At 42.2% G+C, this 14,432-nt stretch overlaps 1 protein-coding gene across 2 annotated transcripts in view; it reads right to left on the bottom strand.

Moving 5' to 3' along the window:
• The window catches only part of trim44 (tripartite motif containing 44), a 42,738-nt gene that overhangs the window by 13,297 nt on the left and 15,009 nt on the right, over positions 1 to 14,432 (bottom strand). For both annotated transcript variants that reach the window (XM_076733835.1, XM_076733836.1), the window contains exon 5: positions 9,656 to 9,678. In XM_076733835.1, coding sequence (XP_076589950.1) covers positions 9,656 to 9,678 — 23 coding nt within the window. The remainder of the gene's footprint in view (positions 1 to 9,655; positions 9,679 to 14,432) is intronic.

Below are 14,432 nucleotides of genomic sequence, written 5' to 3'. Positions count from 1 at the left end.
AATGATTAGCATGATGAGCAATTGTCTGGTTCAAAAGTGAAACAGAGACGTGCAGAAGAGCCGCCCGTCAGAAAAAGCCATTAATTTTTCGTTCGCTTCCCTCCCTTCACAGAACAGCGCTGGATTAAGGTGATTTTGCAAAGTGCACGCTAAATCTCCCATTAGAATCCAGAGGTAGTTAAATCCCCACCATCTCCTCATTCCTCTCTAGCCAATACTATAAATCTACATGGTGACGGGGCTTGTCGTGAAGCTGCTGAATTAAACATGCCAAGCCTCTGCTCACTCGTCCTTCCCTCACGAGGAGAATAACTGAGCAGAGGAACAGACGATGGACTGGGAGAGGGACGAGCGTCCTGACAACCGCCCCACTGAGCCGTCACACACCTGCTGTGACGTAGCTGTGACCAACTGTGGAAAGGAGATGTTTGTTAACGCTGTGTGTGCCTGTGTGACTGCTGTTTCTGTGTTGACAGTTCACACCTAAGGCCAGAGGTTTGATAAGGCACTGATTCATTGCCCCCTGGTTCAGCCTGCCACTATCATCCTCCTTCATCTCCACCGAGCTGAAATCAGACCTGTAATTCCACCCCAAGGCTAACACACTATGATGTGCGTGTGTGTGTGTCTGTGTGTGTGTGTGGTTAAAGGAGACACAGTGGGTGAGACTGTGAGGAAGGCATCTTGGTATGAAAGCATCTCTCTGTCTGTGCAGTGAGACAGTTGCCTTTTTTCCTTCCATCTTTCCACTAATTACCTGTGATAACCTTGCCAGTGTGCGTATGAGTGTACGTATCTGTGTCGTGTTTATGTGTGCTTTTAGGATGAATAATGAATGTTTATACACAGTGCGACATCTTTTGAGTGCTTTTACTCGTGTGTGCCTCAGCAGTGCATGCACGATAGGGTGGAAGGCAAAGTGTCCACAGATCCACTATGACAATCTGCCTTGTGGATAGAACTCTAAGCAGAAGCGTGTGTGTGTGTGTGTGTGTGTGTGTGTGAAAGACAGACAGAGGAAATGCAAGGAAGGGAGAGAGAATATGCAAAGAGTTTCCAGTGAACCTATTTTTCTTGTTTGTAAATGGGTAGAATTCCCTGACAGATACAAGACAGGCAAGAAGCAAGATCTAATTGCCTAGTCCAGCTCCTTTACAGTGTGTCCTATCAGCCTTTTCTACGCCACTTAATGTTACTCTCTAATGTGAACAAAACTCACAAGCACTGGTAGATTGCCTACAGCATGCTTCATGCCCATCAGACCAATTAAGAGCTGGCTGACTGACCCGACATGGTGATTTCGGTGGACAACGTTGACATTTGCTGATTTACAGTCCAGCTGCTAAAGGTTCAGATCAGATAAGCTGCAAAAGTACCCCCCCATCATATATATATATATACATATATATGATGAATATATATATAATATGAAACAAAATTATTCATATTACTACTATTTTTTAGCCAAGCTAGCAGTGTGGCTCTAGAGGTGACAACTATTACTGACTATTGGAGCAATTGTCAGGTACAGACATACATGGTCTGCCATGACTTTTTTGTCTGGAGTCATGATCAAGAATAATATTTTTTCCACTTCTTTGTGACAAAATCCCTGCACAAGTAATGACATTCCCATCAGACTCAATTTACCTTGTGCATAGTGCTAACAAGCAAATGTTAGCATGCTAACACGCTTAACGAAAATGGTCAATATGGTTAACATTATACTTGTTAATCATCTGCATGTTAGCACTGCCAGTGCGAGCATATTTATTTAGCATTTAGCTAAAAGCACCGCTGTGCATCCTCATAGAGCCGCTAGCATGGATGTAGACACTTTGAAAAATTCAAGCATCTGATGTCTTTATTTTGACTTCACAATTGTGTGTTAGAGCCACATATGTCATTTCTTTACAGTCTGACAACAACAACAAAAATGAGTAGGAGCTCTTACTATAAGGTCACTCATCACTGCTGCGGCAGAGCTGCATCTCACCAGATGTGCTCTGACATGTGATGGAGATAAAAAAAAAAAAAAAAAAAGAGAGAGAAAATCACATCTCTGCCTTCCATGTTGCGATCCAGCTCCTGTCGTCTGCCAACTTTCTTCTTCACTGCACTTCCTCAGCCACTTTTGTCTCGCTTCTTTTTGCCTCGTCCCTTTCTTCTTTGCAAATAATTGCATGTGTGCATAAATACACACACACACGCCCACACACTACCACACACATTCACACCAGAGGTATCTGTTTTCCGAGTGGGAAAGTGAGCTGTAATTAACACATTTGGATTTATTTTTTTATTTTGGGTGCTAATAAGCCTTCCTCTTAAGAGAACACACAAACTGCAGAACCTTCTACATGACAATGCGCTTATTAGATGGGACAGCTCGAGAAGTCTTTGCAGGTAATCTAATGAGCAGGTGCAGAGAAAAGGAATTAACAAGACAGGCTGGGAGGAAAGGAGCGCAGCACATAGACACGCTATTCTGAATTCATAAATAATGGAGTCGATAATAACACATCAACACATTTTATGACGTGACATAAACATGACACGTTCCGCCTCAATTTACTGTCGTGGAGGCCATAAAGATGCATGACGCGGAGAAAAAGCAACACGTACGGTTTCTCAGTGACTCAGTGATGTTCAACACTGGGCTACACATTAGGTAGCACGAGGTTATCAGGAGGGGCATTTCTTGAAGCAGATATCACAAAATATGGACCAGTGGAAGAGATAAAATGCTCATACCAGGAAGCTTGGTGAAGTTTACCATCACAGACTGACCCATTGTTGCTGTGTTGTGCACTGAGGCCGTCTGATATATTATTTGCCACGCTCTCTTTCATTTTTCATGCCTTTCCATTCTGCATTAGCAGCTTGGCCAGAAAGCTCACTAGAGTTTGGCTGTTTTCACCCCCACCTCTCTTTTCCCTGTCCTCTTAAACCAACAGCTTTCTTGGTGAAGCTGAAATATATCTCTACAGCTCTTATGCTCATCTCTTCCCAGCCTGGTTACTCCATAACTGTCCTCAATTTAATTTCCAGAACTGACCACTGCAAATGCTCTTCCTTCCCTATTCATCTTTAATACAACACAGATTAAAATGACGTTAACATTCAAATGTCTTCTACTTGCACAAAGTCCCTTTACATAAGAGCATCAGCCTGATATGTGATATATGAATTGCAATGGTTCTCAGCCCAATACTTTGTTAATCTTGTCTTTTTTCATACTTCAAGGCAAAGTTCAACAAATATGAATATTTAAAGAGTACTGTGGTACTCCTTGTTGAATTGTTAAATGACTCTCTCTTACCAGCTTTTAAATGTCAGCAGAATAAAACTGACAACCCTTCCTTTTCTCAAGGTATAAAGTTACTATGCTGACACATCTCTGAAGAAAAGCTCTGCAGTGCACACAAACACATGAGCACAGACACAGAATACAATACAAGTGCGAGCGCAAACCCACCTTTGCGCACGTACAACAAAAACAGCGGTGGGAAGGCGGGGAAAGGTGTGTGAGAGAGAGATGTATTTTACACACATGGATTAACAATCCATTATTCATAGTCAGTACGGGCTCAGGGCATCAACACAAACACAGCAGTAACCCGATTCTGCCACACTATAGCCTCGGACGCGTCACAGACTCTTACCGCCGACTCTTTGCACTGTGGGATCACAGACAGCACACACAGCGCTCGCCTGAGCACTCGTATCTATCCACCCCGCAGATCAATACTAGAAGCACTCTTAAAGCTCTGGTAAAAGCTCTATACACTGTGTCCCCGTCCCTCACAGGCCTATGCTGGAGAAAATGAACAACTAATAAATCCAGTGGCAGTGCCAGCTCTGGCGAAATTCAAAATCCTGCAGTACATCAAACTTATCAGGTGGTAATCCCACCGCGCTCATGTCCGATATGAAAAGAAGCAGTTTCTGTTTGAAAACACATTCCTACCTGTCATGTCCGCTTCACACATATACATTCTGTCTTAAGCTGCCTGCTCTCCTTTGCATTTTGACAGGTAGGATAGCATACAGCCATGATTCATACTTGCCAGTTCACCAGGATATTCAATTAGTCAGCCTCCATCCTCCCTCTTGCTCTTTGAACCATTACACTGCACTGGAAGCTTTGGATGGAATCTGGAATCTGAAGTGAAATAGGTGCGTGGTGCTAAAGCAACCCCAACTCCCGAGTCAGAGGCGTTCTTTTTTCGAGGTAAATTACCTCATTTGTATTCAGGAAAAGTTTCAGGAGACACAAATAACTGCCATTAGTCATCACAAAAGACAAAGCTAACAGAAGCACACACGCGCCACACTCTTATCTACATTTCTCCCTTCAACACCTCTGCACACACCCCTCTGCCTGCGTTTCAAAAAAATGTTTGATGTGTCATGCTAGCACCGACAGTATCCGTGAAACAGGCTCGCACATGTGCCCACACACACACACGCGCGCGCGCACACACACACACAAATGCACACTCACAAACACAAGCGCATGTGGCATGAATTATGCATGCTTATAGTGTCTTGTCATCTAAATGCATGTCTCTGTATTTGTCAGTTTGATTTGTGTGTGCTTTGCATTCATTTGGGACCTCAAATTCACCCCTGTGGAATGGTGATGGCCAGGAGAGAGAGAGAGAGAGAGAGAGAGAGAGAGAGAGAGAGAGAGAGAGAGAGAGAGAGACAAAAGGAGAGAGAAACAGTATGAATGAAGAGGTTTTAGTACCGTCATAACAAGCAGCTGGGCCTTACACACACATACATACACAGGAAAATAGATACGGATGCATCAAGCTGAAACATTTTTAAATTATTAAACAAGGGCATGTTGACATACACATGCATGCACACACACATAAATTTTTCATTAGAGGAAACGCAGCTCTCTTCCTCCACAACCTCATCTCTGAGCTCTGTCCTGTGTCCACTGGCCACGCTCCCCAAACACCTCCCTGCTTCGCTCTGACCCAGCGACGGGCAAGCAGCTCAGACGGACAGATAAGCTGTGTCCAAAAGTGCCTGCCAGTCCCCCTTTTTTCTTCCTTGATTTGTGTCCTCACGTGAATGTAGGCCATGATTGAGGGTGGTCTACAGCCTTCACTCAGTGAGACACTGAGCGATTTGCCCTATCGCTCTCCACTGTCAGCGAGCACGGCCACTGATCACAAGTGGGGCTCGAAGAAAATTCAAAATGGAGGATGTAGGACAGGATCCACACAGCTCATTCAAAAACAGATCTGTTGCTTGGCTTAGATAAGTTAGTTAAGCACTGCAATTAGGAAGCAGATATCCAAATTTCCTGAGCCTCGTGGGAAGAAAAAGAAGACATTTTGCAATATGAGACATGACTGCTCGTCCCCATCTCCACTGTTGAGATTACAGTGCACAGTTTCAGGACGATGGTCCATCAGGTGGCACTGTGTTGAATTCAAACATGTTTTATCAGGGAGCTGTTGAAGGTAAATGGTGTCAAAGTAACAACAATGTAGATACTTACAAAAATAATAAGTCATAAATTCTAATTATGCAGAAAATCATTAGTAGCAGCTTTGGTTATTCCTAGATTTACACTATTACCGTGACTATGTATCATTTACTGTTAATGCATACGCTCTGATTTAATTAGTCATTAAATTCCATTTGGAGGTTTGTATTGTAAACATTCATGAATTATTCCACTCGATTTACAATGTAAGAGAGCTTAGGCGGCCTAGCGTTTAATGCATTACAAAGAAAAAAGATTATATAACTAGTCAGTCAGAGAGGGTCTTCAAAGCCAACACACACAGTGAGGATGGCAATTATTTATGTCTCGGTGTAAGCTCATGTTGGCCAATGTGAGGAACAGGGAAGGAAATGAAGAGACGGAATGTGCCCACTTTCCTGCTTGTTTGTGTGTGTGTGTGTGTGTGTGTGTGTGTGTTCTGGGCCATGCATGCATGATAAAGTGAGCGAAGCAGGGAACAGGACCTCTTGAGATACAGCGGAGACGTGAGTGATTGCAGCAGTGAATGGGGGACCTCGCATTGTAATTAGAAGAGCAATGATTCCCAGCGGGCTTTAACATTTTAGTGTGATTATACTGTTTGATTTACATGGTGCCAAGGCCTCCATCGCTCTTGCTCACCTAATTAACAAATTTGCCACATGTCGCAGAGCTTTAACTTTTTGGAATTCAGATGTTGCTTTCTAGTTTTACTGATCGTGGAGGGGACTGGGCTTGTGGAGCATTCCACACAAATATATTTACAAAAATCAATGAAGTTAATGAGGTTAAATTGAATACGTGTCAAACAATAGTAGCAAATTGAGATTTTATGGATATAAAAGTTTGACTATTGTGGATGAATCCATCCATCTGAAAGAAGTCATACTATAACTGAACTGCTCGCCAATCAGTGACAACTATCGAGCGTTGACCGGTTCCTTTCTGTTTTCTCAGGAAGCATCCCCACTCATTTCCATTGGTATTCTTTATACGCTCAGAATGGCAGGGTGAGTAAACACAAGGGAAGCCTCACCGCGGGAGGCATAGAAAACAGCCAATTGCATCTCCAACAACTTCAAAATGACACTGCTTCCAATGATCACTGCTTTATTGGTGGATGTTAAGCTACACCAATGCTGCCTGTTGCCTGTATTTATATAGATAATAAGACATAAAGCAGTGACAGAGAAAACGCATTAATCTGTGTATATAGGCTCTAATGTAATAAGCTTTAATGTCTGCACAACTATGTCCCTTAAATGACAGTCTGGTGTGATCTGTGTTGGCTGACTTGGTGAATCTGAGGACAATAACTGAGTGACCGTAACTGACTTCTATTGTTAAAATCATACAGACAAGGATGAAAGACACCCGTTTGAGGAGCGCCCTAATGACTCCTTGGTGACTAAACACCAAAAACTCCGAAGCTAAAAACGTAGAAGTTAGCAGATGACAAGAGGCAGAGAAATATTTCAACATGTCTACTAAAAATAAATCTTCCAAAGTCCCAACAGAACGGCAAATTTAAGTCTAACGAGTGGAATTCCTTCGTGTATATCTCTTTTTCTCTCATTGACTGTCTCGCTGTCTTTGTATCTGTTTCTCTCTTAAGCAGGCGTCTCAGGAGACAACATAAAAGTGGCTTTCTGGAATTAAAGCGTTACTGCAGCAATAAGCCCTTTCTCCCCATCCTTCCTTTGTGTGCGTGTGTGTTTATGTTTGCAAAGACAGCTACAGACACTCGTCTCCACTATTGATCAGCGGCACTGTGACTCCTGACACACCAGGGCTACTGTGTGATCACAGAGGGCTCAGACTGCAAAATGTGAAAGCAAATGAATGGTGCATTAGGACCTCCAGAAGGAAAGTAGGTTATGTGTTGGATATGTGAGAGAGGAATAGAATTTAGTAATGAGTTTAATTGCTCTTGCTCCTTTACACCTTTGGATGGATTATTACATGCATGTAGACACACAAACATGACTATAACAGCTCGATTAGATCTGCATGACAAATATTGTTCTGATTTAGGATACAAATACATATAAACACATGCGTACAAGACAAACACATGCCCAAATACACATATAAAAGGTGCAAGTCAAGGAGAGAGGTTGCAAGGGAGGTGAGGGAGGTTAAAGCCAAAGAACGCTGGTGAAATTTGCAGTGCGTCACATTAGAGGCAACACGGATGAGGGGAGGAAAGTAAGATTTATATTCAGAGGAGGACAAATCTTGGCAGGCATGGAGTACCTATGTTAGGAGAGACGGGGGATCATATTGATGAGGAAGACCAGGAAAGATGCGTGTGGGTGCAGGATTGTGGTCCTGGGGGAATGCTCTGTCTACAGCAGAGATATGGGGCTCAGACAGCGGATTAGTGTTTCTGCTCCATAATCAATTTGCTGTCTGGATCCCATTGCACATAACCCTAAACATCCACTCCCCGCTTGATCCTTGAAAATCTCTCTCCTTCTTTCTCACCCCACCAATTTCACTTCATCCCTCTTTCACCTGCTCACATCTTTGTTTGTTTCACCTTCAAACCTTAAGATGTTCAAGCTCTAAGGTTCAGACCACTATAATAAAGTCACATATGAAGCTGTCCAGAGTTCACTTTTACCTTTTTTTTTTGGACCAACGTCTCCACAATGACCCTTGTCCTAGTATTTCTCTCTATAATGGGTGCCGTTTTCCATTTGCCACAGTAGATTCTGCACCCATTGCATTTTAGGGCAATATGGGGGACTTTGGGAGTAATTATATCAGGGAGTGAGTGTGTGTGTGTGTGTGTGGAGATGTGGAGGTTAACCTTGACTAAGGGCAAACCATTAGTTCTATCTCACCCTTGGGTCCAAGCTTGCTGCCATCTGCTCCAGAGCTTAGGGGTCATAATACTGGCTGACCAATCAATAACATATTACATGTTGGCAATGTACACCAGCCATGGTCAGGACTTCCTTTGGTCATTAAAAGCAATGCACATTACACTCCAGAGGGGAAATGTAGTAAATGTCTCACTTGCAGGCAGTGTTGCAATATCAATGGTACTCAAAGTGAAATTAAAAATTAAATTTCTGTTTGCAGAAAAGAAGCATGTTGTCCATCAAAAGTGCACTTTGTGGCATGCAAGACTATTTCTGTATTCAGCCTTCATTTTAAATAAAGTCTTGCAGAAAATAAGGCTCTTGTCTCGGAGGACGGATGTGCTGGCATTTGCAGAAGGTGTCTTGAATCTGTGTGTGTGTGTGTGTGTGTGTGTGTGCGTGTGTGTGTGTATGTGCGTGTGTCTGTTGAAGGGAGAAGTGCTTTGAGATGAAAGCCCACAGAGACAGCCAGGAGGAGACGCAGAGACAGCAGGTGGTGCTAGGAGCGCTCCTGCACCAATGAAGGAGGCAGGGAGGTTTTCGTGTCAACAGATCAATAAGTGTGGGACTGAGAGAGGACTATCCATTTCAGATTGTCAGACACAGACAGAGATAAAAGGTGAAATATGTAGCCTAAACATGAAAAAAAAAAAAGACGACACAAACAAACTGTAAAAGCAGCCGAAAAATTATATGGCTCCATCTGTCCAGTGCAGTTTCTCATTCTCCCTCTGCAGGCACACGCGATCAGATATGAGATAGAAGAATGTAACACTGTGCTGTATCAGAGGGCCAGATGTGACCTCATTAATGACACAACATGCATGTATACGCATATAAACAAGCACGTGAGCTCGCGTACACACAGCTAAAGCCTGTCACCCAACTGTCCACGGCCCTCTTATTGGACCAGGCGGATTGTCACCTCTTTTGATTCCAGTGGGCACACACAGATGAGAGCTCCTAATTGCCTTGCTGGGGCAGCGACGTGACTTGCATGTGATCGGCCAGCTTTGGAGGCATCGGAGGGCTTATGTGCATAGGTGACTTTTAGTTGTATTGAGTGTGCTGTTTGAGTGAGTCACTAAAAGGTGGAGCTCTAAGAGGGAGAAAGACTTGGAGGGTGTATGTTTGCATGTTATTATGCAAGATGAATACTCGTCAGTCTCATGGCGGTTGATGGACCTGAGCGAGAAAGTTCTGAAGTGTCCTTAGTGCCTGCTAAGCTATCCAGTCATGAAAAGGTGAACATGAATCACACTGGCAGTCTTACCTGGGCCTGGCTTCAATGTCGCCCTGAAAACAATGAGAGAGAGAGAGAGAGAGAGAGAGAGAGACAGAGAGAGAGAGAGAGAGAGAGAGAAGAGAGAATAAAACATAAAATTTTTGCACAGGTGTTGGGGATAATAACAAATAAAAGGTAAACAACATAATTTACAGCAACTCAGTCCACAGCTGGCGTGGCTCTAAATCTGACCAATTAATTTTTCTTTCATCCACCGGTTGTGCTCATGTATATGCATGAGCGTTTAAAGGAGCAGTCTGGAACAAAACACAGAGTGAGCCATGAACACATGCCGGCTTTTCTCTGCTCATTTTGTCCGGGGCTAAAAGGACTTTTCAATGTCAAAACAATGGATATGATTTGTTGTCTGTCAGTGTGTCATGGCTCCACAAACATTGCAAGCAAAAGGTTTATTTATGGGAAAAATGGAATACTATTTCAAATTCTGTCAATTTCCAGAAGATGTAAATGCATTTTTTCCACAAAGTTTACCCATAACATCTAAATTACTGCTATGAATCTATGCTACTATACTCAATATTTATCATCCAGAACACACAGCTCCAGTATGCATGCACCACACTCGAAAAACTGCCATGTACTACAGCCAAAATACTTGTTATACCACTCTTGATCTCAATTGGTTTATTTTCAGTCAAGAGGACCTTGAGCACAAGACGGCCACTTTTGTTGCCATTAATATTTTGCCTGGCGCTGATTGTACTGTAGTGCTGGACCTTGACTACCAGTGCTAAGATGGCTGTGCCAGAAAAAAAAATTGACACTGTGCAACTAACGGCGTCTTGAAGGCAGAGGCTCCTTGGCAGCACAACAGATGAGAGGAGAGCTGATGAGCGGAGGCTGCAGAGCACTGACTGGCTGTCTGCCTCACTGACTAAGAGTTGGCTCTAAATTTAATTAGCTTCAGATCTGGACAAATACATAGTTTCAAATATTGGAACTGGGAGAATTTTCTTGGTTTATCTTGTCAAACACTTCAACAGACTCAAAAGTCAATTTGTGAAATCAGAGTGCAAAACTGACATTCATCAAAGAAGCTCTTGACTGGTTGCTGTAAGCCTCTACAAAAAGCACACATTTGCAAACGCCTTTCCGATTCTCCACCGCTTGCTCGGTGAACTGACCGATCATTAGTTGATAGCTAACAATGGTCGATTTTATGACACCCAAAGTGAAGAAGAGACACAAAAATTCCTTTGTCTACATCTGTTTTAAATTTTGATTGCAAATCCACGGTTGCTTTATGCATTCAATACACTTTAAGACAAAAGGTGTTGCAGCACTCATTGAACAAATCACAAACAGTGTCACCAGCAAAGCATCAGCACACCATCACACCTCCTCCTTCATGCTTCACAGTGGGAACCACACATGCTGATACCGTCCATTCGTCTTCTCTGCATCCCACAAAGACACAGCGGTTGGAATAAAAACCTCAATTTAGTACTCATTAGACCAAAGCACAGATTTCCACTGGTCTAATGTCCACTCCTTGTGCTTCTTTGCCCAAGCAATACAACCTCTGTGCAACACAACTGACGGTCTCAAATGAATTAAGACAATAAATTCAACTAATAAATTTTGGATAAGGACAACCTGCTAACTGAAAAGCATACCAGGTGACTACCCCATGAAGCTGGCTGAGAGAATACCAATAGCAGGGAAAGCTGTTACCAAGGCTATTTTGAAGAATCTAAAACATTAAACAGACTTTGCTTTGTATGTACTTTTCTGTATACTGCATAATTCCATATGTTCATTCATAGTTTTGATCTCTTCAGTATTCATTTACAATGTAGAAAATAATAAGAATAAAGAAAAACCACTGAATGAGAAGACGTGCTGAGAAGTGTTGAGTTAGTAATGCATACTGTACTTCTTTGATATTGGCTTTGCCTGCATTATATTATGCCAATAGGCATGGAATGTTGTTACAGTCCCAGTTTTGTGCTTTGTTTTCATTTGATCCAATGAAGTGAATTGAGTTTTTTAGTGCCACTGCCCACAAAATTGAAAGAAATATGCTGATGGCTGATGGCTATAGAACTTATTTTTCCACCTGTAATTACCTTTGCAACAGTGTTGAAAAAAACAAAATCAAACCTTCAAGGTTGAATTATACCAGTTTCAGCATTTCTTATATCATTCACATGGCCTAGAGCAGTTCGATCAATACGTGTATACATAAAAACCAGTCTCTCAAAGCTAAGAACAACCTAGACTTATGTCTCAATGGATGGAAGCGGAAGCCGCTCCATTCATAATTTAAAACTAGATCAACTTGATGGAATGATGTGGTCTTGGACCACACTGAATAAAAGCTGGGCATTATTTCAAACGTGCGCTGTTAACTCCCATCACAAAGAATCTGTTGGGCTTAACAGCTTAAAGGAAAACTGCTGTTTATAATTCAATTTGGGTAAATAAGTATCTGTAATTGGCCCACCTTCATCTATTTTTAGTATACACTGCAATGGCGTACAAGGAATGCCTCGTTCTAGAGTGAAAAACAAATTTAATTTGACATTTCATCAGTTCAGTCATAAATATTCAAAATGTTGAAAAAAAAATGATCATGTAATTAGTGAAATGAATGTTTTAGATGACACAAATCGTTCTCTGCTCGTATCAGTCATGCAGCAAGATCACTTCCTGCCCAGTGACATATCGATGTTTTTTTAATTACTGTATAGTCATCAGGGAATGTTCAAGTAAACACACCGCATGGTTGTACAAATGAGTACCTACTGGCGCTTTTAAAACAAAGAATTTGGATAATAAATGAACTTGGGCTGAGACAAAGTCTTCTAATATATTCTCCCTCTGGCTCCCACTGATTGGTCAGTTTTAGGAAGGCATTTTTAATCCCTGCAGACTTTATTCTTCATTGTGTGCATGTGTGTCTACTGCTGTGTTGCTGTGTCTACATTTAAAGAAAGACTGGAGGTTATTAAACGAACCAGTGATCACTTATTTGTTTGACCTTAAGCAAGAAGACTCACCACCTATTCGGTGGTCTATTCTTTGGGGAGTAGTTGAAAGGATGGGTTTATGCAGGTGAGCAATATTTTATGTCATAGTTGCTCCATTCCTCAGGCTTGTATGTGGTAGTATGTGATTTTCTTACAAAGCAGCAATCTTTGTTTCTGACTTGGCTCTGAAGCTGCTGCTCTTTCTTGGAAGGAAGCTGGAAGTTGGAAGGAAGGCACTACTTCCAAAAAGAGCTGGAGGCCATAACTGCAGCTCTCTGACAGACAGGATTAGATTGTGCCTTAAATTAAGAAAAACAAACAAAAAGCAAAACAGCAAACAGGGTCAACTTCTTTAAATATGTATTTTCATTCGAACAAAGCTTAAGGCAATGGCTTTGTTATATCCCTGTTCTGTTTTTTCTCGTGTCAGCTTACATGATGATTTCATTCATGGATGTCAAATCCCAAACTATGTCACAACAGTTCAGCACTTATTAGTGCAGTTTTTGCTGGTAGAGGGCTGCTGAGCTAAAACAACAGATTCATTAAACAAATTAACATCATACATTGTACGCTGTATTGGGTTTTTCTGACTGGTGGCAAAACAAAACATCACTGGAAGATATGTTATTTTGACATTTGAAACAATTACTGTAATTAATTAATCCAATCATTGGAAGATTAATAAGAACAGCAATGGCAAAAGTTTAACGTGCCATCTGGAGACACTGCCACTATGAGGCAGACAGATGAATAGTGCAAGAGTGAGCGAGCAAGTAGGAGTATTAATGTTTGAGTCGCTTATTCTCTGGATCCATGAGGCTCGGCACATCTCCAATTGTACTGAGGACAAAAATTGCTGCAGGCGTTGTTGAGCTCAGGTGGACTTGCAACGTACTGTGTGTATCCACATACACACAGTAAGAGACATCATTGCTAGCTGAGTAAATTGCTACATAAGGCCCCTGTCTGCACCTACACAGACCTCTCTTGTGACCATACACTTCCAAATAACACTGCCCATTAGTCACTCCAGCAATAACTAACACATGAGAATAAACAGGGTAACCATCGGCATTCAATTAGGGCCTTAATGAACTTGGCCCACCATGGATTAACTTCTCAGCTAGAAAAATCAGCTACCACCATTACAGTAGTCTCCCTGGTGCTGCACAGCATCGCCAGGGAACACTCAAACCTCCATTCCTGACTGTGGTGACTGAAGTATGGAGAGTGACAAATGGACCAATGGGATATTTTAATTTGGTACATATGGGCAGTAAAAGCCTCCTCTTTGATGTTCAATTGAGGGGTGAGGGAGTGAAGCACTGCAGAATCTGACATGCCATGGCTTGCTCCTCTGGTTGTGCTAATGTATGTGTACATGTACAAATCATATACAGTGACTGCCTACATGCTCAGGTACGAATAGTACTAGGCATGAGCGCCGTACTTTGACTAAGGGGAAGGTGTATAAGAATAGAAGGAACAGCTGCTGTGTTCACAACTGACAAATACCTTAGCCAGAGGCCAAACGTAGTGACACTTGTGCTTCATCAGCCAGCAGCTCAGGGTTTATTTGCATCTTACTACCTGTATCATACTGACACAGCTGACTGTATGAAAGCAAAGCTGAATTTCTCTACATGAAAAAAATGAATTCCAGATAAATACAGGCAGACTCTCCTTTCATTCAGAACAAAGCTGTGCATGGTGGCACCTGTTTACCATATTCATTTGACCATAATGACTATGCAGCAGGTGCTACAGTC

The sequence above is a fragment of the Chaetodon auriga genome, chromosome 6 (assembly GCF_051107435.1).
Source record: "Chaetodon auriga isolate fChaAug3 chromosome 6, fChaAug3.hap1, whole genome shotgun sequence".
Lineage (NCBI taxonomy): Eukaryota > Metazoa > Chordata > Actinopteri > Chaetodontiformes > Chaetodontidae > Chaetodon > Chaetodon auriga.
This window is presented reverse-complemented; position numbering and strand designations above follow the sequence as displayed.